General features: G+C 46.3%; 3 protein-coding genes across 3 annotated transcripts; 2 read left to right on the top strand and 1 right to left on the bottom strand.

Annotated features, from left to right (window-relative positions):
* Positions 1 to 1,887: 1,887 nt before the first annotated feature.
* PolE1 (DNA polymerase epsilon catalytic subunit 1) lies at positions 1,888 to 9,031 on the top strand. Its single transcript, XM_018018494.2, has 4 exons — positions 1,888 to 2,076; positions 2,145 to 2,271; positions 2,327 to 8,607; positions 8,664 to 9,031. Exons 1-4 carry the CDS (start codon positions 2,006 to 2,008, stop codon positions 8,965 to 8,967), a joined length of 6,783 nt encoding a protein of 2,260 aa, XP_017873983.1. The 5' UTR covers positions 1,888 to 2,005; the 3' UTR covers positions 8,968 to 9,031.
* Positions 9,032 to 9,343: 312 nt separating this feature from the next.
* Positions 9,344 to 17,725, bottom strand: FASN3 (Fatty acid synthase 3). Its single transcript, XM_018019123.2, has 10 exons — positions 17,387 to 17,725; positions 16,508 to 17,025; positions 14,621 to 16,438; positions 14,139 to 14,562; positions 12,789 to 14,069; positions 12,112 to 12,724; positions 11,780 to 12,054; positions 11,340 to 11,689; positions 10,186 to 11,281; positions 9,344 to 10,129 (listed from the first exon to the last, which is right to left on the bottom strand). Exons 1-10 carry the CDS (start codon positions 17,534 to 17,536, stop codon positions 9,455 to 9,457), a joined length of 7,200 nt encoding a protein of 2,399 aa, XP_017874612.1. The 5' UTR covers positions 17,537 to 17,725; the 3' UTR covers positions 9,344 to 9,454.
* Positions 17,726 to 21,368: 3,643 nt separating this feature from the next.
* LOC108621677 (phenoloxidase-activating factor 2) lies at positions 21,369 to 23,385 on the top strand. Its single transcript, XM_018019129.2, has 2 exons — positions 21,369 to 21,558; positions 22,057 to 23,385. The coding sequence occupies exon 2, from the start codon at positions 22,058 to 22,060 to the stop codon at positions 23,318 to 23,320; it is 1,263 nt and encodes a 420-aa protein (XP_017874618.1). The 5' UTR covers positions 21,369 to 21,558; position 22,057; the 3' UTR covers positions 23,321 to 23,385.
* Positions 23,386 to 26,830: the final 3,445 nt, after the last annotated feature.

Here is a 26,830-nt window from a genome sequence, read left to right as displayed (position 1 = left end):
CAGCAGCAGACACAACAACACGCCGAACGCCGACGCCGACGCGCTCATGCACACATGTGCGAAGAGAGGGAATTGAGCGAGCGGAGCAAGTGCCGAAGCAGAACAAGAAGAAGGAGCGGCAAACGGCGAACAGCGAACTGATAACGCCAAAAAAGCGAGAGTAATTTTTTGTAGTTTCTTTTTTTTTGCGCTACTCTTTTATGGGTGTGCAAAATCAGAAACACAATACACAAAGAACAAATATAGAATATATAAATACATACACACAGATTTACATTCACAGCTTGAGCATATGCAAACGAAGTCTGTCAAATGTACGCAGTAAAGATTCTAAAGAAGAGAGCACCGCGAGTGGGAGCATCAAGAGATACAATTTTCCGCAAACCAAAGAGCAAGAACCCACACACACACGCCATCGATGTGCAGTCTGAGCGAAAAGAAAATCAGAATAAACCAAACAACAAAAACAAAGTGATTCTACGCGAAGAACAGCAACGATACAAAAAAAAAACCTCTGCGTGGTCAGAACCGTACAAGTGTTTGTGTGTGTGTGTATGCGACTGAGTGAGTGTAGCTATGCTTGTGTACGGCAATCATTTTTAGCAAGCGATGCACAGTGACACAGAATAGCGAATGAATTTGCTGGATATGCCCACTGTTCCACACGAAACGCTCCCAGAAAGGCTGCAAACAGGTTTACAAACATACATACGCTTATGATCATACAGACCCATACATATGTATGTGTGTTTATATTCTGGCAACGCTTTTCGCATAAATTACCCACACAGATTCATATTAGTGTGTGTGTGCATTGTCAGGCAGCACTGGCGCTTCAGGAAGGGGCAAAAAGATTGAGCGGCTCCTGTTCCCTCCACTAGGGGCAGCCTTGCATAACGAACACGTGTAACCAATATGGTTGACTGGCAGCGACAGCGTTGCCCATAACAAAGAGTTTGTCAACTTGTGGCAGGGGCAGCAATTAAATACCGACACAGCGACAAGTGCACGGCGCAGCAGGACGAACTCAACGAAAGAGAGCTAGCTGCTAAGCGACAAAGAGCGCGAGGGCGCATGAGCCAGACCAGCAGAATCTAAAAGAGCGCCTGCGCGCAACACTGCACCGTTGTGAGAGAGTGAGTGAATATGGTGTTGCATGTGTGTGTATCTATGTATGTATGCGTTGCTCGCCGACTGCATTTTTACTACGCGTGTAGGTGAGCCGGATTTTATGAATGAATTTTGTTGTGTGCGTGTGTAATTTGATTTGAGGCTACAAAAACATGCACAATGCAGCGGACTGCAAACTAAACTGGCTGGAATTAACATAACGAGAGATATACATATAAAATTTATAATGGTTTGTTTTGAGTCAAATATTTTGGTATACTAGCCAACTTAAGTGGTATAAAACTTGTCGGTCGTCAATGGGGCATTCGGAAGTGTTATATGAGGACATAACATAATTTATTTTTAAGTGTCTGGCCAAATCTAAAACAATGCAGCAGCATGCGGTCATTAATTTCGTTTTTGTCAACATACCGCATACAGCTGTCAAATTTTATTAACTTGCACCCAAATGACTTGTTGCCCTACTTCACAATTTTATCAATTTACTATTTTCCACAACAATTATTTAGAAATGTACAAAATAATAATTATTTTTATATATCCGTTATATATCAATCGTAAATAGAATTTAATTCGTTGTAATTCCTTCTGTTTTAGTATAGAATTTTACAATAAAGTTTCGTTAAGCTGAGACAACTTTAAATGTATGGCGCGCAAGCAGCCTCATGCTACTCAATTTTGCGCTGCGTCTTTGGAGCCAACTTCACGTTGCGCATTTTATTAGGTCAGCTGAGCCAGTTTAATGCGTAAAATATCGATGTATCGATATTTGCCAGCCGTTCGCCCATCATCAGCTGCAGTAAAAGGCGCCAAATCAAGGCATAATTTACTAAGATATATAAATGTGAAATAAACATTTAAAAGCAATTATAAAATGGCAGAAAGTGGCAGGGCAAAGGTGCTCCAAAACACTGGCAAGTTTGTTAGTGAAACACGTGCCGAGGGGTAAGTGTGTAGGCTATTAAATGCTGTGGAGCCGCAAGCCTAATGTGATTTGTTTTCGTTTCTGCCAGCGACGACTTCTTCAATGAGGCAGGCTACCGGCAGTCGCGGGAGAACGATAAAATCGACTCGAAATATGGCTTCGACAGAGTTAAGGATAGTCAGGAGCGAACCGGCTATCTCATCAACATGCACACGGTGAGGCACTGAATAAATGAGTATTAAACAGAAATATATATATTCTATTCCACAGAACGAAGTGCTGGACGACGATCGTCGCCTGGTGGCTGCGCTGGATTTGTTCTTCATACAAATGGATGGCTCGCGCTTCAAGTGCACCGTGGCCTATCAGCCTTATCTGTTGATACGCCCAGAGACGAATATGCAGCTGGAGGTGGCGCGCTTCCTGGGCCGCAAGTATTCGGGGCAGATTGCTAGCCTGGAGCACATTACGAAGGAAGACTTAGATTTGGCCAATCATTTGTCGGGGCTGAAGCAGCACTACATCAAGCTCTCGTTTCTCAACCAGACGGCCATGACCAAGGTGCGTCGCGAGCTCATGGCTGCAGTGCGTCGCAATACGGAGCGGGAGAAGTCCAACACATACTACATGCAAATGCTGGCCAATTCGCTGGCCCAATCGGCTAGTGGTGCGGACGATGGCAGCGGAAAGCGACAACAGGACTATATGGATTGCATCATGGACATTCGGGAGCACGATGTGCCCTACCATGTGCGCGTCTCCATCGATTTGCGCATCTTTTGTGGTCAGTGGTATAATATACGCTGCCGCAGTGGCGTGGAGCTGCCGATAATTACGTGCCGGCCGGATATCTTGGACCGGCCGGAGCCCGTGGTGCTGGCCTTCGATATTGAGACAACAAAGCTGCCGCTCAAGTTTCCCGATGCCCAGACCGATCAGATCATGATGATCTCGTACATGATTGATGGCCAGGGCTATTTGATAACCAATCGGGAGATCATCTCCTCCGACATTGAGGACTTTGAGTACACGCCGAAGCCCGAGTTTGAGGGCAACTTCATCATATTCAACGAGGAGAACGAAATGCAGCTGCTGCAGAAGTTCTTTGACCACATCATGGAGGTGCGTCCGCACATTGTGGTCACCTACAACGGTGATTTCTTCGATTGGCCGTTCGTGGAGACGCGTGCGGCTGTTTACGATCTGGATATGAAGCAGGAGATCGGCTTCTCCAAGATGCGTGATGGCAACTACTTGAGTCGTCCCGCCATACACATGGATTGTCTTTGCTGGGTGAAGCGAGATTCCTATTTGCCCGTCGGCTCCCAAGGCCTGAAGGCGGTGGCCAAGGCCAAGCTGCGCTATGATCCGGTCGAGCTCGATCCCGAGGACATGTGCCGTATGGCCGTCGAGCAGCCACAAGTGCTGTCCAACTACTCCGTCTCCGATGCGGTGGCCACCTACTACCTCTACATGAAGTATGTGCATCCGTTTATATTCGCCCTGAACACGATTATTCCCATGGAGCCGGACGAGATACTGCGCAAGGGCTCCGGCACGCTGTGCGAGACGCTGCTCATGGTGCAGGCCTATCATGCGAACATTGTGTTTCCCAACAAGCATCAGAGCGAGCTCAACAAGCTCTCCAACGAGGGTCATGTGCTCGACTCCGAGACGTATGTGGGCGGGCACGTGGAGGCGCTGGAGTCGGGCGTCTTTCGCGCCGATATACCATGCCGCTTCAGGCTGGATCCCAGCATGGTCAAGCAGCTAATGGATCATGTGGACGCTGTGCTCAAGCACGCCATCGAGGTGGAGGAGGGCATACCCCTGGAGTTGGTCAGCAATTTGGATGACGTGAAGCAGGAGATTGTCCAGGCGCTGCAGGGGCTGCACGACATACCCAATCGGCTGGAGCAGCCGGTCATCTACCATTTGGATGTGGGCGCCATGTACCCGAACATCATTTTAACCAATCGGCTGCAGCCATCGGCCATGGTCACCGAACTGGATTGCGCCGCGTGTGACTTCAACAAGCCTGGTGTGCGCTGCAAGCGTACCATGGATTGGCTCTGGCGCGGCGAGATGCTGCCTGCCTCCCGCAACGAGTTTCAGCGCATTCAGCAGCAGCTGGAAACGGAAAAGTTCCCACCGCTCTTTCCAGGCGGTCCAACGCGCGCCTTCCACGAGCTCTCCAAGGAGGACCAGGCGGCGTATGAGAAGAAGCGTCTCTCGGACTACTGCCGCAAGGCGTACAAGAAGACCAAGATCACCAAACTGGAGACGCGCACCTCGACCATTTGCCAAAAGGAGAACAGCTTCTATGTGGACACTGTGCGCGCCTTTCGAGATCGCCGCTACGAATACAAGGGCCTGACCAAGACGGCGAAGGCGGCGGTCAATGCCGCTGTCGCCTCGGGTGATGCAGCCGAAATCAAAGCGGCCAAGGGACGCGAGGTGCTGTACGACTCACTGCAGCTGGCCCACAAGTGCATTCTCAACTCCTTCTATGGCTATGTGATGCGACGGGGTGCGCGCTGGCACTCCATGCCCATGGCGGGCATTGTCTGTCTCACGGGCTCCAACATCATCACCAAGGCGCGCGAGATTATTGAGCGCGTTGGGCGTCCGTTGGAGTTGGACACGGATGGTATTTGGTGCATATTGCCGGGCTCCTTTCCCCAGGAGTTCACGGTGCATACTACTCACGAGAAGAAGAAGAAGATCAACATTTCGTACCCCAATGCTGTGCTCAACACCATGGTCAAGGATCACTTCACCAACGATCAGTACCACGAGCTGCGCAAGTCAGCGGATGGCGAGCCGCCCAGCTACGATGTGCGCGATGAGAACTCCATTTTCTTTGAGGTTGACGGTCCGTATCTGGCCATGGTGCTGCCCGCCGCCAAGGAGGAGGGCAAGAAGCTGAAGAAACGCTATGCGGTATTCAATTTCGATGGCTCCTTGGCCGAGTTGAAGGGCTTCGAGGTGAAGCGACGTGGTGAACTGCAGCTGATCAAAAACTTCCAGAGCTCCGTATTCGAAGCGTTCTTGGCCGGCAGCACGCTGGAGGAGTGCTATGCCTCTGTGGCCAAGGTGGCGGACTACTGGCTGGATGTGCTCTACAGTCGCGGCTCCAATTTGCCAGACTCGGAGCTGTTCGAGCTGATTGCCGAGAACAAGTCCATGTCGAAGAAGCTGGAGGAATACGGCGCGCAGAAGAGCACATCCATATCGACGGCCAAGCGACTGGCCGAGTTTCTCGGCGAGCAGATGGTCAAGGATGCGGGCCTGGCCTGCAAGTACATCATATCCAAAAAGCCCGAGGGAGCACCGGTCACTGAGCGAGCCGTTCCGCTGGCCATTTTCCAGTCGGAGCCGAGTGTGCGGCGTCATCACTTGCGCCGCTGGCTCAAGGACAACACCATGGGCGATGCGGATATCCGGGATGTGCTCGACTGGAACTACTATATCGAGCGCTTGGGCGGCACCATCCAAAAGATCATCACCATACCCGCTGCACTGCAGGGATTGGCCAATCCGGTGCCGCGCGTGCAGCATCCGGACTGGCTGCACAAGAAGATGCTGGAGAAGAATGATGTGCTGAAGCAGCGGCGCATCAACGAGATGTTCACCAGCCGGCCGCGGCCCAAGCCAGCGCTGACCACGGAGGATAAGCAGCTGGAGCTAGGCGACATGGAGGACCTGGCGGGCAAAGATGATGCCGACGGCTCTGGCAGGCCCATGGTAACCAAGCGCAAGCGTACGCAACTCGATGGCGAGGATGGAGAGGGCAGTGGTGGCGAGTCCACGCCTCTGCCAAAGACGTGGCGCCAGGCTCTGGGCGCGCCGCCTCCCATTGGCGAGACGCGCAAGACGATTGTGGAATGGGTGCGCTTCCAGAAGCGCAAATGGGCCTGGCAGCAGGAGCAGCGTCAGCGTTGCCGCCAGCAGAGCAAACGCCATCGCAGTGGCAACGACAGCGCAGCTGCAGCTGCATCCGCGCAGGCCGCCAGCAGGGCAACCACGGCCACCGCAACGCTGGGAGGCTTCTTGCGGCGGGCACAGCGCACGCTGCTGGATCAGCCCTGGCAGATACTGCAGCTGGTGCCGGTCAACGATCTGGGCCAGTTCAATGTCTGGGCGCTGATTGGCGAGGAGCTGCATCGCATCAAGTTGACGGTGCCGCGCATCTTCTACGTGAACCAGCGCAGTGCAGCGCCGCCCGAGGAGGGGCAGCTGTGGCGCAAGGTGAATCGTGTGCTGCCCCGCTCCCGGCCCGTTTACAATCTGTATCGGTATAGCGTGCCGGAGCAGCTGTTCCGCGACAATTGTCTGGGCATGCTGGCCGATCTGGCCACGCCCGACATCGAGGGCATCTACGAGACGCACATGACGCTGGAGTTCCGCGCCCTGATGGACATGGGCTGCATTTGTGGCGTGCAGCGCGAGGAGGCGCGTCGCCTGGCCCAGTTGTCCACGCGCGAGCTGGAGAGCTTCAACATTGAGCAGCTGGAGCAGCGCCCACAGTCGCACATCAGATACCTGCAGCACGCCAGCACCAAGCTGCGCAAGATTTATCTCTACCAGCACAATATACCCACGGCTAAGAAGGAGATCTGGGCGCTGTTCCTGCTGCCCAGCAAGAAGGCCTTCGTCTTCGCCCTGGACACCGTGCGAGCCAACCAAATGCCCAACATGAAGCAGCTCTACACGGCGGAGCGTTTGGCTCTGATCAAAAATCTGCAGCAGGCCGAACAAGTCGAGAAGCTGCCACCGGACGACTTCAGCTTCGAAGTGCTCATCGAGGTGGACGTCAAGCAGATCTACAGGCACATACAGCGCGCCCTCTCTGCCTACAAGCAGGAGCAGCCGGGTCCCACCATGCTCTGTCTGCAGACGGCCAACGAGGCGCGAAAACTGAGCGCCGCCATGCCGGTGCTGCTGGAGTTCCCGCAGGCCCAGATACACATCTCCGATGATGCGAGTCTGCTCTCCGGCCTCGACTGGCAGCGTCAGGGTGCGCGCGCAGTGGTGCGTCATTTCCTCAATCTGAACAACGTGCTGGAGCTTATGCTGGATCAGTGCCGTTACTTCCATGTGCCTATCGGCAACATGCCGCCGGATACGGTGCTCTTTGGTGCGGATCTGTTCTTCGCCCGCCTGCTGCAGAAGCACAACTTTGTGCTTTGGTGGTCGGCCAGCACGCGTCCGGATCTGGGCGGCCGTGAGGCGGACGACAGCCGTCTGCTGGCCGAGTTTGAGGAGAACATCACGGTGGTGCAGAATCGACCCGGTTTCTATCCAGATGTGTGCGTCGAGCTGGCTCTGGACAGCTTGGCCGTCAGCGCATTGCTGCAGTCGAACAGGATTCAGGAAATGGAGGGCGCCTCCTCTGCCATCACGTTCGACGTAATGCCGCAAGCATCTCTCGAGGAAATGATCGGCACGGTGCCGGCAGCTACGTTGCCCAGCTATGATGAGACTGCCTTGTGCTCCGCCGCCTTTCGCGTAATGCGCTCCATGGTGAATGGTTGGCTCCGTGAGGTGTCCATCAATCAGAACATCTTCTCCGACTTTCAAATCGTGCACTTCTATCGCTGGGTGCGCTCCAGCAATGCGCTGCTCTATGATCCTGCGCTGCGCAGGTCTCTTAACAATCTGATGCGGAAAATGTTCTTGCGCATCATTGCGGAGTTCAAGCGCCTGGGTGCCACCATAGTCTATGCTGACTTCAACCGGATCATTCTCAGCTCGGGCAAGAAGAACGTCTCGGATGCCCTGGGCTATGTGGACTACATTGTGCAGAGCCTGCGCAACAAGGAAATGTTTCACTCTATACAGCTGAGCTTTGAGCAGTGCTGGAACTTCATGCTCTGGCTGGATCAGTCCAACTTCTCGGGCATACGTGGCAGCCTGCCCAAGGGCATTGATGAGACTGTCTCGGCCATAGCGGCGGGCAGCACCACTCTGCATCAGAGTCAGGTCCGGAAGAAGCCGCGCAGCGATGATGACGATGATGATGATGATGATGATGACGTAGAAGAGGTCGAAGCTGGCGCTGATGAGGTGCAGCTGGAGCAAGACGAAGAGGAAGAGGAGCTGGCTCTAGAATTAAACTGGACCATTGGAGAGCAGCTGCCGGAGGAGAACGAATGCCGCGAAAAATTTGAATCCCTGCTCACGCTCTTCATGCAAGCGCTGGCGGAACGCAAAACAACCGAACAGGCCATCAAGGATATTTCGCATTGTGCCTTCGACTTTGTGCTGAAGCTGCATAAGAACTACGGCAAAGGCAAGCCTAGTCCGGGCCTGGAGCTCATTCGCACCCTTGTCAAGGTGCTCAGCGTGGACAAGACACTGGCGGACCAAATCAATGAGCTGCGGCGCAATATGCTGCGTCTGGTTGGCGTGGGCGAGTTCTCCGACCTGGCTGAATGGACAGATCCCTGTGATACGTACATCATTAACGAGGTCATATGCAAGGCATGCAATCACTGTCGCGATCTCGACCTGTGCAAGGACAAACATCGCGCTATGAAGGATGGCATGTAAGTATTTGGCTAATTATCCTTAAGGACTCATACTTATTCTCACTTTCCTGCAGCCCTGTCTGGCTCTGCGCGCAGTGTTATGTGGCCTATGACAATGAGGAGATCGAGATGCGCATGATTGATGTGCTTCAGCGCAAGCTGATGTCCTTTGTTCTGCAGGACCTGCGCTGTGCGCGCTGCAACGAAATCAAACGCGAGAATTTAGCCGAGTTTTGCACCTGTGCTGGCAACTTTTTGCCTCTCATCGGCGGCAATGAAATTGAGAAACTGCTCAAGACGTTCAGCAATGTCGCCAGCTACCACAAGATGCAGCTGCTCCAGCAAACGGTGCAGCAGGCACTGAATACACCGCGTTAGATTTTAAGTATTGGAAATTTTTAAGAAACTTTTAAATATAGTTCTGATATTCTTTTCACTCAAATTACTTTCGGTTTAATTTTGAATAGGTGTAAGGAATATATTTGAATCTCTCTTCTGTATGAATCAGCTAACCATATCATAAAATCTGCGGGGTGCCGAACTTAAGAACAATCTTTAATGAGTTGCTTTATTGAAGAGACGACATTCATTCGAACATATTCATAAATTGTTAAACTGGTTGTGGTTTGAGTAAGTGATCGAAGATCAGTTCAGAGCGTTCACACGCAAAAGGTTCATCAGCATTGATATTAAGCAATTAGGGTAAATTAGTAAATTTGTCTGGAGTTCGTTTTCAAATGTGAAACGCCATAAATTTGTGAAGAAAACATGTTTTATTAGTATTACAGTAATAAGATGTGATGTGCAAGCTTGACAACGTTTAAGTGAAAATAACTAGAAGATAATAAAAGATAATATGGAATGCTTAGACCACGGTCACTGGCTTAACATCTCGGATATACTCCTCGAAGTTCTTGTCGTCCAATAGTCCGGGATCGAATCCATTGATAATCTGTGGCAGCACTGGATTGTCCAACATGGTCGTGTGATTGCCCTCGATCACCTTGAGCGTGACCTTGCCCGATGTCAGCTTCGACACACAATAGTCCTCCTCGATATCCTGCAGAGAGACCTCTGCGGGCCGAACTAGTGTGATGGGTGATTTCAAGTCCTTTATGCTGTCCACGTCGAATCGAGCGGCCATTTTAACCCTGTGGAACATGGCCTCGACTATAACTCGGCAGTATTCTTTGCTGTAAATCTTCTGTTTCTCCGCAAACTCCATTAGCAAGTCCATTTTCTCCTTGAGAGTATCGAGCTTATGGAACATAATGGCTGCGGACTCATTAGTCTCGTCAGGGAATATTTGACTGACGATCTTTGAGAAGAGCAAGTCGTATAGATCGTTATCGGTGTAGTCTGCACCCAAGTGGAGATTCGTTAGTCTGGTCAGGAAGTGTGGGGCTCCATCAATGAGCAGGATGTGTCCACGGAAGCCCGAATTCTCAAGCAAAGCGGCCAGCTGTAGTGCCACAAAGGAGCCATAGGAGTAGCCAATGAGGTAGAATGGATCAGTCGGCTTCAGAAGCGTTTTCACGTGCTGCAAAAGAATTTTCATTAGGGTTTGATGGCATTGATATTGGCTCATTGACTTACCTCCAGTGCCAGGTTAGCTATCTCACTGACAGTCTCCGCTTGAGCAAATTGATGGAGCTGCAGCACATTGGCCCTGCTGTTCAGGCCGGCGCCAATGTTATACCAGGCCTGGCCCGCTGTGCCCTCCAGGCCGGGAATTATGATATTGGGTGGCACACTTTGCTTCGAAGGCGGAGCACGGGTCTTCAGAGCATACATGACTTGGTCACAGTGGGCTTCATCGCCCAGATTGCGCAGCATCAGGTCCATGCCAATGGGCTGGCCGTCAGAGGCGAAAATCATTTTCACAGCATCCGTGTTATCCTTCTCCCTCGCCTCCATGAACTCCTGCAGTTTTTGGAAGGTGAGCGAACGGAGATCCTGTGGCGTTAATATGAGCTCGAAGTCACGCTCAAGTGTTTGCTTGATTTCAACAGCCATCAGCGAGTCCATGCCCATCTCCGAGAGGGTTGTGCCAAGGGAGACGGACTTCAGGTCACGTATGCCCATAATGTTCATTACCGTATCGATAATACTTTCGTTTCCGGAACGACCCGAACGTTTCTCGGCAACCACCATGCTGGCGACAATCGGTGACTTTGCACTGAACAATGTGTCCAACTCCTGCAGGCACGACGAGATTCTCTGCTGCAGCGTTCCGCCAATTTCCATGTCAATTTTATCCTCAGCCATGTCGGCGACCAGACCAACCTCGCCCACAGCACCCCATTGAATGGCCTTCGCCGGCAGTCCATCTCTGTGACGGCACTCGATGATACGCTCCATGATTGAATTGGCCATACCATAGTTCGTTTGCCCAGCATTGCCTCGACCACACGACACGCTCGAGAATACCACGAAATGCTCCAGGTCCGGACACAGAATGCGGGACAGCAGATCCAAGTGCTTGGTGGCAATCGCCTTGGGCGCGAAGCTCTGCATGAATTGCTCCACGGTCTGATTGGCAAAGATGCCGTCTCGCAACGCCACAGCCAGATTGAAAATGCCTCCAACTGGTCCCAGTTTGGCAGCCTCCAGCAGCAGATTGCGACAGCCCTCAATTGTGGATATGTCCGCCATGTTAACTACAGTTTCGCAGCCGTAAGTCTTCCAAAGTCTGTTTCGAAATACAATTATATTACTTAGATGTTTGGTATTCAAATGCATTTACGTACGCAATGCGATAGGATTGATAGTCTTTGCTGATGCCACGGCTGGAGCTAAGCACCAGCTTGCGGGCGCCACGGAGGGCCATCCAATCGGCCAGTTCCATGCCGAATCCGCCCAAACCTCCGGGTATAACATAGCTCATGTGCGGCTTAAAGTACACTTGGCTGAGGACACGCACCGGCAGCGTTTCGGCTGCTTCTGGGTTGTCACGTACTTTAATTATGACTTTGCCAATATGCTTGCCGCCAATCAGATGCCTGAAGGCCTGCTCGAGTTCGTGCGCCGGAAAGACGGTCACCGGCAAGGGCTGCACAATGCCGGCGGCAATATCCATATCAATTAGTTTCTTCAAGTGCTGCAGATAACAATTGAATTAGTTAGATTAAATACATGGACTCATTTATATGTATATATATATATATATATATATGGGGGCAATGATTACCCAAATATCCTCATCGGGGGCCACCAACAGGTTGTCAGCCAACACAGCGTGGAATGTGAGCTCCTTCAGGAAGCAGCTCATGCCCAACTTTGTGTCATTGGCCATATCGAACTTTCCAATCTCCAAGAAGTGTCCGGACATACCAAGACAGCGCACAGATGCCAGCAGCTTATCCTCCGACAAGGAGTTCAGCACAAAATCAACACCCTTGCCATCGGTTTCTCGCTGCACCATCAGCTCGAAAGACGTATCACGCGAGTTTCCAATTTGGGATTCTAAATAATAATTCGATTAAATATATCATCCATAAATTTGATGCACTCTGTGTATACCTTTCAGTTGTGGGAACGTATCCAACAGGAACTTTTTCTTTTGGGGTGTGCTGCAAGTGGTGAACACATTCAAGTTGTAGGCCAAAGCCACTCGAATGGCCGCCAAGCCAATGCCGCCAGTGCCAGCGTGAATGAGTATGCTCTTGCCCTTGCGAATATCGGTGGCCATGAAGAAGGCGTAGTAGACTGTAATGTAGACAACGGGAACCGTAGCGGCGTCCTCCAGACTCCAGTGATCGGGAATGTCCCAGATCAGCTTGGAGGGTTTCTCCACATACGACGCAACACCGCCCTTTACTACCATGCTCATAATCCGACGACCGGTTTTCTTATCGATGCCGGAGTACTCGAAGCCGAGCACACAACTTTGATCGATGCGACTCGTGCCGTATAGTTCAATGGCCAGGCGGCCCGTGGCCAGCATTACGTCTCTGAAGTTGAGCGATGAGTACGCTATTTTAATTCTGCAGTCCTGGGGATCGAGGGGACCTTCGAACCAGCGCAATGAAGACAAATCGCCGCGCTGCATCACATTGCCATAAATGTGATCCACTCGAGGTTTGACCTCATCATTCACAGGCAGATGCAGATGTCGCAGACTGCCCCAAGCACCCTACATCAATAATCATATATGTATTCTAATAATCCTTGTAAAATATATCCAAGATGCTACTTACTTGACGATAGATGTTGAATGCAAGGCCCAGTGCAAACTGACTCGCATAAAATGGATCTTTTAGGTCGAATTCTGGTGCACTAGGATCATCAATGAAGAAACAGGTGACCAAATTGCCATCGGGCTCCTTTCGCAAACAGTTGACCAAGCCGATCAGACCATTCAGCTCCTCTTTGAATGCATACATAACGACAGGCGTCTTCATGCTTATAGCGGACTGCACCTGACCTATCCAATCGAAGCTCGAGTCTTTATCCGAAACCTTAACGACAGTGGGTTCCATATGCAACTTCTTAGAGACCTTCTGTAGCAGCAGGAGAACTTCCTCGTTGCCGTCAATGGGAATCACCGTAACCAAATGAAATTGTTCAGGGAGTTTTAAGCTGCTGATGTTCGTTGTGGGTCGCTCTCGGATCAAAAGGTAACCGTTGTCCACGAGCACCTTCTGTGCATTCGTATTCACATCTTCGTTGAGTGCTCCGCAAATGCCACCGCCCACCACGAAGTGATAATTGGTTAGGCTAGCCAACTTTCCATTTTCTACATGTACGCCGGGCATTTCCTCAACCTTTCGATTTGTCAAGTACATATACTCTCCAGTGACGACGGGCAGATCCTCGATAGCATCGGTGAACTTATCCAGCACGGTATCCCTACCATCAGTGTCGACTTCGACGAGCTTCATCTTAAGCGTGGGCACGTTCTCCAGGGCAAGTTGCACGCAAATGCGGGCTGCATTCGACAGACTCATTTGGGGAGCTGGCAAGTAGGACACGAATTCGTATTTCTCCAATACGGGAATGCCTGGTGGTCTGCGCCTCTGCACTGGACTGGCATGAAGTCCAATCAACTCGATACCTCCCGCTACAACGCGATCATATTTATGATCCACATACACATCAAATACACGATTCTCGGGATCCATTTTGGTCATCAAATCGAAATGATGGACGCCATTGATACGCAGCTTACGTATTTTCGTTGGCAACAGAAGGGAGCGTGAGTCAGTGCCCAATATATGGATTTGCAACATTGCATCCATGAAAGTCACCCAGTTGTAGTTCCATTCCACTTGGCCATACTGTCCATCAGAACGAGCGCTTCTTACAGCTCGGAACGCTCCATTGTAATGGTATCCACGCAGCTTAAGTTCCTTGTAAAAGTCTTTTTTGGATACCATCGGGAACTTGGACTCTTTTTCGAAGTGATAGATATCTGGTATGGGGGGATTTTCAATCTCTCTGATTTTACCGGTAACCACTAAAGCGCCACCTTCAGTAATCTGAGAGTATATAAATATATATGTATATGAATAACCTTACTCATTCTTAGTGATTTAGATTTCACTTACCTCAAAGTGACCTGTGCCATAGTGAATCATAACATTTAGCTCTACCTCTCCATTGAGTGACATATTCGTGGCCCTGAGGAACTGAACTTCCTCGAATTCGACTGGCACATCCATATAGCTGGGGCCATGGTACATAAGCGAGAACGTCTCCCAAACGTATTGCAAATAGCAGGTCGCTGGTACAAGAATTTTGCCGTCTATGACATGTCCGCTCATGAATTCCTCGTTGTCGCTGGCCAGGTTGATGGCGAACATGCGTTCGCCACTTGATTTGGTCTTCATGTTTTCATATTTGGTCACAAACCAATCTTCACTGTGATCCCAGCGGATCAGGGAGCTGATGCACGGTGTGCCCCGTGACACGGGGAACTCGATTTTGGGATACAAATTGGCAACTGGTACCATAAGTCCGTTCTGATACAGTCTGAAATGAAAAGAAAAATGATATAAATGTATTCACAATAGAAGGTCACAATACTTACTTGCCAAGCGCCGTCATGAAGAAGAGCGCATTGTTCTTGTTTCCTCGATTTGTCAGCGCAATGTGAACACCGTTCGGCATAGATCGCTTGAGAATGGCGCCTAGCAAGCCGTGAGGAGCTATTTCAATGGTCAAGGCATTATTGGGCAACTGCGAGAAAGTCTCTTCGAAGAGCACACTGTTCAACAGATTGTTGGTGTGGTATTCGGCTGAGCATTGCTGATTTTGGGGCTGCTCCCAGTCACTCTTCGGCACACTGGTGCTCAGCCACTTTTCGGTTCTGGCCTTCGGATGTGGAATTGTTTCCTTCATGTATTTGAGCAATGACGGACCCATGGCCGCAATATACCTTGAGTGGTATGCTATGTTTGAGCAGGGCACTTCCTTGGCAAAGATGTCTTTCGATTTCAGTTCGCTCACGAATCGAGTAACATCATCGATTGGCCCAGAGATTGTGCAGGAGTCGGAGCTATTGTGGCATGCCACTTCAATGGCTTCGGGCAACATATTCTTGATCGTCTTGTAGCCGATGCCCACAGCGGCCATGGCACCTCTGATTTTGTCAGTGTCCACGCTGACTCGTCCACGGTAATAGGCAGCGAGAATCATTTGCTCCGCTGTCAAACCTCCATCTGCATAGGCACAGCCCAGTTCTCCAACGGAATGACCAATGATGTAGTCCGGCTCCAAGTTCAGGGAACGTAAAACATCAGTAAGGCCAATTTGCACGGCAGCGATGCCGACAAAGGAGTTCAGGATATTTTTATAAACAGCTGGATCATTCGATGTGAGTATATCAATGAGATCAAGTCCTTTGGACAATAAAGTCTTATGGCAGATCTCAATGGACTGTCGGAAGCGTGGAATTATCATCAGCGACGAGCCCATCTCGTTCCACTGAGAGCCCATGCCGCTAAAAACCCAGACAATGGGTCGCTTAAGGCCAGTGTAATGCTGCACATCCTTGACCAGAGCCTTGCTGGGTTCCAAGCCGTTATTCGCAAATACGCCGTAGCCTCGGAACACCATGCCGGACACATCTTCCTCCTGTATGTTTTGCAAAAGTGCAATAAACTCGGCATCTAACGGTTTCTTTTCGATGGCATTGAAAATCACATTTACAGCCTCTTCCGTTCGGCCGGCCCATGTCAAAAGTCGTGGCAGATCATCGTTCGGTATGCCGAAGTTAACCTTTGGCTTTGGATAGGCTTTCAAGATGGCATGGGCGTTAGCACCACCAAAGCCGAATGAATTGATTCCGATGTATGGCTTGGGCAGCGGAGTAGGGTCCTTGACCACGATTAAACGTCCTTCCGCAAGTGCCGTAATTGAGGGCTTCACTTCGGTAAAGTTGATATTGGGTGCAATCAAACCGGTCTCGAAAGCGAAACAGGCCTTAACGAGGGAGCAGATGCCAGAGGCAGGTTCCGAGTGTCCAACATTAGATTTAACGGAACCAACTAGAAGTGGCTCGCTCCGTTGGCTACAGAGCACACTATCGATTGCCTTGCACTCCTCTGGATCACCCACCACAGTTCCAGTACTGTGCGCTTCCAAGTAGCCCAAGTCATTTGGTGTGAGGTCGATTTCCTTGTAGAACTCTTCCAACAACTTCTGTTGAACTTTGCCCGACGGATAGGTAATGCCCTCTGGCTTATATCCATCACAGTTGGTCTTTGAGTAAATGACACTTGCGTAGACGCGCTTCGCATCTCGCTTCCGTTGAAGAAACATGCAGTTAATTGTCTCTGAACGGGTATATCCACTTGCGTCTTTGTCGAAAGGGCGACAGAAACCGTCAGGAGACAAAACACCAAGTCTGCGAAGAAGATATGTATTTGAAAATTAGTCTCTATTTTGACATTTTTGAACACCAATAGATGCTTACCGAGCAAACTGAATAGTTACAAAGGGATGCAACAACAAATTCGAGCCACCAATAATTGCGGCATCAATTTCACCATTACGAAGGGCACTGAACGCATTATCCAAAGCGTACATTGAACTGGAGCACGCCGTGTCGAGCAAAAAGGATGGACCCTCCAATCCCAAGCAGTACGAAATACGGTTCGCCATCATGGCGCGACTGCAGCCGGTGATACCGAAACCACCCGATGAAACCTTCTCATAGAACCAAGTTTTCTCCGACTCGGATATACAGGAGCCTACATAGACGCCAGTCTTAGTGCCACGTAGAGTTTTTGGATTGATACCCGCATCAATCACAGCCTCGTAGGCCGTCTCAATCAAGATGCGAGTTTGCGGATCCATGGTATGCGCCTGCTTAAAGTGCACTCCAAAGAACGTCGCATCGAATTTTTCGAGTTCACTAATTTTACCAGAACGCTTCGGAATCTCTGGATTAAAGTGACGCCAACGCCGCTCATCATCATCGACCATATCAATCTAAGGACAGCAAAGAATTAAAGGTTATTCCAAGATCAGCCAATAGTTCATGTGAAGATTTTAATTTCTGATTGAGAAATTAATTTTAAAAATAATTTGTCTTTTAGTCTTTTTTAATTTAGTGGATTTCTTTATAAATTTGTTTTTCACTAAAGGTTCTCCTTAATGATTTATTGTTTTTGCTGGACTCATAGAACTTTCTCGAATTCGCATTTTGTAATAAATATATTTATTAAGCTATATATTAACTAAGCTTGTCAAAGTCGCGTGGTGTGAATAACTTTTTTGTTAACTTCATTAAAGAGTATTAATTTTTCTTCCGCACTTTTTCTTATTGATATAACACGTGATATTTACCAACCTTATTATAAAGATTGTATTCGTATTCCGATATATTTTTCGAGTTGGGAAATTTGCCGGCCATGCCAGAAATAACAATATCATCGCCATCCGTTTCAGGATAAGCCCGAGAGAACTTTTTGTTCTTTTTCAACGACATTTCGGACGCCATTGCACTGAGTTTTTAAGCACTTGATTTGAGCAAAAGGGATAGAATGTTCAATTTATTTCGATTGTCCTTTACGGGAATCCTTTACGAATTGTTTTCACTGTAACACTATTATAAATCACAATACGTTGATGGCTTGCGTAATCCAGCGAGAGTGCGTGTCCGAATTGCCAGACAAATAGCAATTGAAGCCAGAACTTACCACTGGCTGTTTATATACCTTTGCTAGGGCATATTACATATTCCAAGAAGGAATGGAATAAAAAATGGCGAATACTTTGACCACAAACACTCGTCAGTAATTAAAGTCAACGAATTCCATAAATAAACAATTCATTTAACCATGCATTGATATTTCAACTGCTGCTAGACTTAAGGTTCGCCCATTAAGGGAAATAAATTATATACTCTGACTATACATTCTTCAAAAACTTTCCCTTATCAATATATTTTATATACATATATAACATCAGCTTTGGTATATAATATACAGATAGATAGATATATATAAATTAGTGTAAAAGTTCTTTTTGTTATATTCAATCTGCATAAGTTAAACACTTCCTGGCTTTCTCTCTTTCTGTATCTGTTTCACTCTCTCTGTCTTTGAATTTGTGTAGCCATCAAGACAACTGAAACAACTCTATTACGTAAGTCATTTATAGCATTCGTAATAGAGCCTATGCTTATTCCTTTCAGTTTCTTTATTTACATATACTGATGAGGCAATATTGCTTAAATAGATTTTTAAGTCACTTTTTATTGGAGTTGGGAAACTTTGCAATAATGCGAAATATGTTTTGGCTAACCATTTCAAAACGATTTTCACATATTTGCCAAAAGTATGAGAAAGCTTTATAGAGACGCGTCTTTGAAGGAAAAGTTTGCTCTATTATATTTTAATAAAAATCAGCTTTGATAATTTAACATTTAGGCTATATACATAGCCGTCTCTTTTATACAGAGCTGCTTTTGTATATAACCCAAATTTTGGATAATCAATGCTGATTTTCAGTGAAAGGTTAAAAGGCTAAAAAGGTTAGAAAGTAATAATAATAATATGATTTAGCTAATAATTGGAAATACGTAATTGGCTGTAAATAAGATAAAGCACCAAAGATCGAGTGTATTATTTATCGCAGCAAATCAAGTATATTTGATATTATATTCGATGAAATGTTGAGCCAACAGACTTGCTTTCAAGTTTTTTCTGCATATCTATATACAAGAAGATTTTTATATATGCGACAGACGTAGAGTATTCTTTTATGGTGTGATTCAATTATTTTTTTATTTTTATTCTTTTTTATAGCACAGCAACCAGGTATACATACGTGCAGATATATTATATATATACTATATACATACATAGTTGGTTACACTTAAATTTGTGTAATGCCTTTAAAGTTAATGAACTTGAACAAACCGCTTCCACCGGCAAAATGCAAATCAATTAATCGTTCGTTGAACTTATCAAATTGAATGCGTTTGCATATATAATTATTGCCTATCTATAACATTGTATGCTCATAAGGTACAATTTGCAAACACAAGCTGCATATGAAAACTATATACTAGAATATTACAAATACAATTCATACATTGTTGTTGCCGGCACATGTGTGCAGCCGGCAGAATGAGGCGTCTCTGAACCCCAATATAATTCTATATAACATCTTCATAATATATACATATATGGCACAGTTGTCACAGTTGATTCTTCTTTATTGTATGTTGCTTTCTTTCTATTATTTCCTTGAAGTGAAAACCTTCAGTCTCATAAAAATTATGCTTTCTATTTATATACATATGTATTTGGATTTCAAGATTTACTTTCTATTAAAAGCAATTAACATATGAAAACATATAATCCCGACACTTTCGCAGTAAACCCAGATGACAATCAAAGCGAAACAGACAATCTTTTATTCAGAGCTTATAAAACATGTGATTCCTGCTTCCAACTTTTTGCCGCGCATAATTGCGAAACTTTGTTGCCTTTATCCTTGTTGTTTCTTGGAGACCTTGAATGTAATTTGCATAGCGTATTTTAATTATTATTCTCCGACGTCTTTCCCGATGCAACAAATGCGGCTCAAAGTTTGCTTTATTTGCATATGCTCATCTCCTCTCTCAAATATAGACACATGCACACGAACAATTATACTTAACAAAAAGTTAATGTATACATTTATGTACATTCATATCTGTATCTTTCCGTGTAAAACAAAAAAATAATCCTGCAATCATTGTTGCTAATAATTTGCCGAAGTAGCTTGATTGCGGCCAGGAAATGCCCCAGGGGCCTTCCACAATCAATGCCAATCAAACGCTTTAGATTTTTCATACCTTTTCTACACATGCATGGGCCGTGTGCACACTCACACATACATACACATATTTGCCCACGGGCAACACATTCTAGCCGTCGGTGTCAATTCAAATATTTTGTAAAAGACCATTGTTAGGTATGCAAATATTAAAGTTCAGCTTAAGCATAGTTGGCTTTCGCTATAGTGGACCCTATCAAATAGAGGGCAGTTTTTTTTTTTAAATTTTATTTATTTATTTTTTTTATTTTTATTTTTTTTTATGTTTACTCTAGAGTTTATATAATATATATATTTTATAGTATATACATATATATATATATATATATATATATATATATATATATATATATATATACATGTATATATTTTTATAGTAATATATATATATATTATGGTAAATATAATATCTATCGATAAATTGCTAAATATCTATTGTGATTGTTAAGTAAGGGACAGCTTTACAAGGTAACAAGAGACTTATAGCCTGATAATCTCCTAAATTTATTTAAATAATTGAGAGCTTATCGGTATGCTTTGAATTTGTATATTGTTTATGCCTTTTTAGTTAATGTTTGAGATATATTATTTATATAAAATATAACATTTACTATTATAATGAAAGCACTTCAAACTTAAATGCTCTGATGCTTAATAAACATGTCACATTATAATTATGATTGTCTCAAAATAAAATAATACTTTCAATTATAACACTCCCCAACATGATTTGGTAACCAGGAATTGTACTTTTCCTAATTTGAAAACTTTCTAAGAAACCTAAAGCTGCGCAAAGTAAAAAAAAAAAAAAATAACAATGGTAAAATATATATGTATATGTATATATTTTATTTTCCCATTCCTACAAAAAAAAAAAAAAAAAAAAAAAAAAAACAAAAATAAACTTTTGTAAGCTTCTCTTAAAATATTCCGCACCATTCTATTACACCTGTCCTGCCTTCTACCTTCTACCCCCTCCATAATTTATGGCTTTTCATCAAATTTATGCGTCGTGTAACTTGTAATTTTATTTTATAATTTAATTATATTGGAATTCAGTTGGTTTTCTATATTTAAATTGTTTTCATACTTGTTTACATTCAATCAGCTGTTTTAAGAACAATAAATATGAAGTGCATTCATATTTTGGCCGACATATGCACAATTGAAGATTCCACAACTGCTGCCTTGCGTGTGTGCGTGTGTGTGTGTGTGCGTGCGTGCATGCGTGTGCTATGAACCCCTTAAACCGGTTTCTTTAATGGGCCGATCACAAGCTGGATTGTGCTCACGATGTGTGACTGAGCGAGCGCAGTGAAGAGAGCTCGCTGCTTGTTTATTGTAAGTTGCAGATTATCTCTTATCAGAGTCAAGCGTTGAGCGACAGCGACAGAGAGGTAGAGAGAGAATCAGAGAGGGATAGAGAGGGAGAGCTAAGACGCTTAAAAGCTTTCACCTTAAAGCTCATCGCTGTGCATTTGTTCGCATGTATCTGGCTGGCTCAAAGCTTTTGGAGGTAGTCTTGAATTAAATTCGTTCGCGTTCAGAGCTCTTGGAACTGGTTGGAATACGGGCTTAAAAGTTTGTCTGGCTTCCCCCACAAGAGAGAGATTAAATAGAAATAACGCATTAATCAGCCGCTGTGGTTGGCCATTTCGACCGAAAGTCAAGGTTACCGAAACTACATAACTGAAGGTTAGTAAGAGTATCTAAAGGTTTTTAAACTTTTTTGGCAAAAATTTCCGCTAGTAGGAATTGCCCGTAAGTGACTGTGATATAACTTGACGTCATTAATTAGTTGGAATTCCCCTCTCGGATTTAGTCGTAAGTGTAGGCATTGTTTTTTTTTTTTTTCTGTTAAGTGTGTGTGTTTACATAGAATGGAACGTGTAAGGAATGAAAGTTTTCAATCAAAACAAAAATGTTTTGTGTTCTATTTATTTCAAATGCGATATAAACAAGTCAAACATGCTCTACAGGTTCCAATTACAAATGTTTAGCATCATCATATAATCTCTGTGTAAATGTGTATTTAATTTTATTTTTGCTTTGTCGTGTATTGAAATTTGATAAGAATTCTTGTATTATGAAAAATTAGTTTGGACCTTATCAGGTCTTCTTTCAAAGTATGTTTTGAAATGTTGACCTTCTCAAGCCAAAACTAGATTAACAAGTTTTTCTAATTGCAAACAGGATGGGTCTACGCCAGAATCTCGCATGGGCTGTTCTAGCCATTATCAGCTGCTCTTCTGTCTTCGCCGCTCCCCAGCAGTCCTCAAATGTGGAGAGAAACATTCAGGATATCTTCAATACGAACCCAAGTCTACCACCGGCACGCGGCGGGTTTGCTGAGGTGGTTACACCAGTTCCTATTGGCGCCTCAAATCCGTTGATTGACTTCACTTCGATCAGTGGAAAGACGTCCAATTGCAATTGCGTACCCTACTATATGTGCGATCCGTCGACGAACAGCATCACCGAGGACGGCGCATTCGATGGCTTTGGTGTCATTGACATTCGCTTTGGCGATGATGATCCTGTTTGTCCCTCCTCTGTGGACGTTTGCTGCGCTGGCAATCGCACACGCGAACAGGTCCTAAATCCAACGCCTTTGGAGAAGCGGCCAAATCAGCCACGCGGCTGTGGCATTCGCAATGTCGGCGGATTGGATTTCACATTGACCGGTGCAACACAGAATGAGGCCGGATTTGGCGAGTTCCCCTGGACTGTTGCGCTGCTACATGCCAACAATTTTAGCTACTTTTGTGGTGGCTCACTCATCCACCCGCAGGTGGTGCTGACTGCAGTGCACTGCCTACTCCCGCATGCCCCAGGCTCATTCCTGATCCGCGCAGGTGAATGGGACGCACAGACAACCAGAGAGCGTCTGCCATACCAGGAACAAACGGCCAAGCAAATTATTTTGCATCCTCAATTCAACATCCGGAATGTTGCGAATGACTTTGCGCTGGTTATACTCTCACAGCCATTCACACTGGCGGATCACATCAATGTGGTGTGTCTGCCCCCCCAGGGCGCTAGCAGTACGGCTGGCACCACCTGCTACTCCACCGGCTGGGGCAAGGATGTCTTTGGTGCCGCTGGAAAGTACAGCGTTATAATGAAGCGCGTCCCGCTGCCCGTTGTCGACTTCAACAGCTGCCAATCACGGCTGCGTAGCACGCGACTCGGTCCCAGATTCGCCTTGGATCGCTCGTTCATGTGTGCTGGTGGCCAGCGAGGTGTCGACACCTGTCAAGGCGATGGCGGTGCGCCGCTCGCATGCCCAATCGGATTATCGTCGGACAATCGCTATCAGCAAAACGGCATTGTTGCCTGGGGCATTGGATGCAATGATGAGGTGCCCGCTGCCTACGCCAATGTCGCATTAGCGCGTGATTGGATTGATCAGCAAATGCTGGGCAATGGCTTTGATACATCTACATATACAGCCTAACTGACTAAAGCTCTGATATCTCATTCAAATTAAAGAAATAATATACTCGTATATGTACATACATATATATACTTGTGTGTGAAACAAATGGAAGTTAATGAAAAGGAACTGCTTGAGCGAATTTTCCTGTTGACCTGAATAGATTGTAAGATGACTCAGCCAACAACAACAACATCAAGCACTAGTGAAAGCAAAGAAACCCGAAGCGAATTCTAGTTTCTAAAGCTGAACCTCAAAGTAGTTGGTTTGAGCTGTAAACTGAAGCAGACGGCAAGGTTCTTGGCTCGTTTGTTGAATGTAACCACAAACTTTGGCAGACAAAGCATTTGGCTTTAATTAAAAACTCCGGGGACAGCAAATTAAGTTAAAGATGCAAAGAAATGCGTCCTTAGAGCGAAATGGTGTCAAAATTCTTCTCACTTCAAACAAGTCCACAAAGTGTTGCAATTATATTTGTCATGCATGCACAGCATCTGCGGGTAGCCAGCAAAGCACACACACACACACATATACACATACTCTCTTACACACACTTACACACACGTTCGTATCTAAAGCAAAAAGCAGCATAGAGCCGGAGATGGTTGAAATGGTGACACTGGCAACGCCTGCACCTGTGTTTGAATTGCTGCATCCATCCAGCTGCCTGCTGCAGTTGGCGCTGCTGCGGCAGCTGGTGGCACGAAGCCAACGCCAAGGCAAGCCAGCGCCAAGCCAAGCCAAGCCAGACCAGACCAGGCCAGGCTACGACTAGTCTCATTTCAGTTGTGACCGCCCGCGCCGGCCCGACCGCGCTGCTCGTTAAGCGTGCTCTGTGCGAAGTATAAGGTGACTGAGTCGCTGTAACTGTAACATAACATGTGCTTAACCCAAAAGCAGACGCACCCTATCACCCTAAACACGCCAGCTGGCCGACTGCCACCCAACAATTTCCCCCCACCGGCCCCACCAACGACATGTTACAGCCTAATTGCAGTTTTTCAAATGTTGCAGTTGCTTCCGAAAAAATTAGGGTCATGGAATTTTAAAGGCGCCTTTGCCATCGGAGTAACAAGGGCTTAAAGGGGCATAAGCGCACATTGGCCGTGGTTGGCCTGGGTGGCGGATGCGAACTGCCAGCCAGCCAGCATATTTTATGCTATGGGAATGTCCGCTCCAGGGAAGTGCTTGAGCGCTAGTTTAAATGAAATACCCATTATCACAGCAGAGCAGGCAACATGCAGCATGCAGCATGCATCGAGCAGCGCACAGCGAGCAGCATTAAAATGCAAACGTTCAAATTCTCATCTTAAGAAAGTTAAATCCGCTGCTAGCGTAATTGCTACCAATTCGATACGTATCTATCCTATCATTTAATACCGCCGTTTCACTCAATCGAAGTTTGCAGACAAGTGTCAGATGGTATTGGCTTTAATGCACGACGCCTTTTGATAGTTGTGCGGGCTTAAGCAGTAAACTGTTTAGCTTTGACGGCTGGCAACGCACTCGAGTGCGGAATAGAAATGATTGGCATAACGAAGCTCAAGCAGCTGCGCCTGTAATAAGTTAAAGAGCATTTACCAACAGACACGCCAGGCTGTGCCCACATCTCTGGCCCACACACAAACAGATAACAGCATTACCTCGCCAATTCTCTGGCGAGGCTGCTGCCGGGGCATGACTCAGGCGATGGCGAAACTTTCAGCATAAGGCCATCACGAGCTGCATAAATTCCATAAGGACACCGTCAAGCGTTTCACGCGTCCACCTCATTCACCTCATCCGCCACGTCCCTTTGGCCCTTCCGGCCCCTCCGGCACCCCCTGGGCCTTAGGCCCTTCGCGGCCTATGCGCCGATGCCGGTGCTTAGGCGTCGTAAAATAGTTGAAATATTTGAGAAACTTTTTCTGACTTAATGAGGGCTTAAATAGCTTGCATATATGCAATTGTTGGCGCTCAGTTTTTGAAAGCCGCCGCTAATGCCTATTAATATAAATTGTTCTCTCTCTCTCTCCCTCTCTCTGTCTATCTCTTTCAATGTGAACGAGTTAAAGGATGAAATCAAAATTTTGCGGTTTCCCCAGAAAGTTGAGTGAAGCTTAAAGCTCTCGCTGAGCCTTAACGAAGCCACTACATACATGTATGCATATGTATATTCATATGCATGTGTATGTGCATGTATGTAAACATAACTTTTTTGTACCACTTTATGATTCATAGAAACAATAGTTTCTTTTCTTTTGGCTGCGAGTATAACCTTTAACGGGTTGATGTTCGCTTAGAGCTCTGACTTACAAATGAAATAAATGAAACTTTTCAGGCGAACTAACGCAAATTGGTAGCAAAAAGTGATTGGCGAACAGGAGCTGTACGGAAAATACGGACAAGCTGCCGTGTACAAATACGTGAAAAGAAAAGATGAAATTCTCGTTGCTGGAAAATGTTCCATTAATTTTTACATACAATGACCTGAATCAGCGTTTTTGGTGGCTCGCTTCTTGGTCCTGGCGCTGAAGCTGGCGATGGCGATGGCGATGGCGATGGCGATGGCGATGGCGCTGACTCTGGCACTAGCACTGGCACTGGCAACGTCGTGGGCGTGAACAGGAATAGCAGCGGTAGTGACTTCGCCAATTACTGTGGGCTGGGGCGGGATGCAGACGTGAGTGCGGGCAGCGCTGGGCTTCCAATGAATTGGGACTCAGGTGGGAGTTTGCGCATTCGGATTCGCTATTGCAGCACAGCATGCAATGTGCTGGTGCTGAAGCTGAAAAGCGTCGTTGGGAACGTGCAGAGAATCTAAAACAATTTGTAAAAAAACGAGAAAGAAGCATACATATATAAGGGAGCTGTGGGCAGCAACAGGAACGTGCAGGATGCCTCAAATTAAATAAATTATAACACACCGATGATGATATACCCTTGGCGGTGCTTAACACATAAAACAGTTCATATCAAATGCGATTTTATTGACCTACCAAATGAATTATTCATTCGTATCAATGGGAAATTTCTCGTTTTGCCACCTGATTTCGAAATTGGCCAAGTCGTGATCTTTGAAATACAAGCATAATGAGATAGTTGAGATGCATTTGCTGCCCTATACATGAATAAGCCGACCTGTCAGTCGCTTACAATTTTGCTAGCCTTTCATTTGCAGCAGCAGAGGCAGCAGCAGACTTAAACAAGGCGAAACCAACTAAATTACGTATATACTGTATATATGTATATGTATGTATGTATATACATATTATGTGGGTATTTTTGGTGGCGTTTGACCAAGCAGCATAGGTCAAGGGTCGGACAGCATGATGAAACCTTCACTTCCACACATTACGGTATCTAAACTAATTTAATTATATAACTCTTTGTGCATAAATTATAAAACTGGTGCTCAAAACAGTTGTTGCTCTTCGAGAATCAATAAAGAAGTTAGTTTATAAAATAATTATAAAATGTTGCATGTTTTTAAACGCTGTTAACGATGAAACAATTATAATATTATATATATTTTGTAAACGTGCCATGAAC

Source organism: Drosophila arizonae, chromosome 2 (assembly GCF_054131065.1).
Source record: "Drosophila arizonae isolate 15081-1271.41 chromosome 2, UAZ_ARI_1.0, whole genome shotgun sequence".
Taxonomy (NCBI): Eukaryota; Metazoa; Arthropoda; class Insecta; order Diptera; family Drosophilidae; genus Drosophila; species Drosophila arizonae.
The sequence above is the reverse complement of the archived record's forward strand: the minus strand, read 5'-3'. Positions and strand labels throughout refer to the sequence as shown.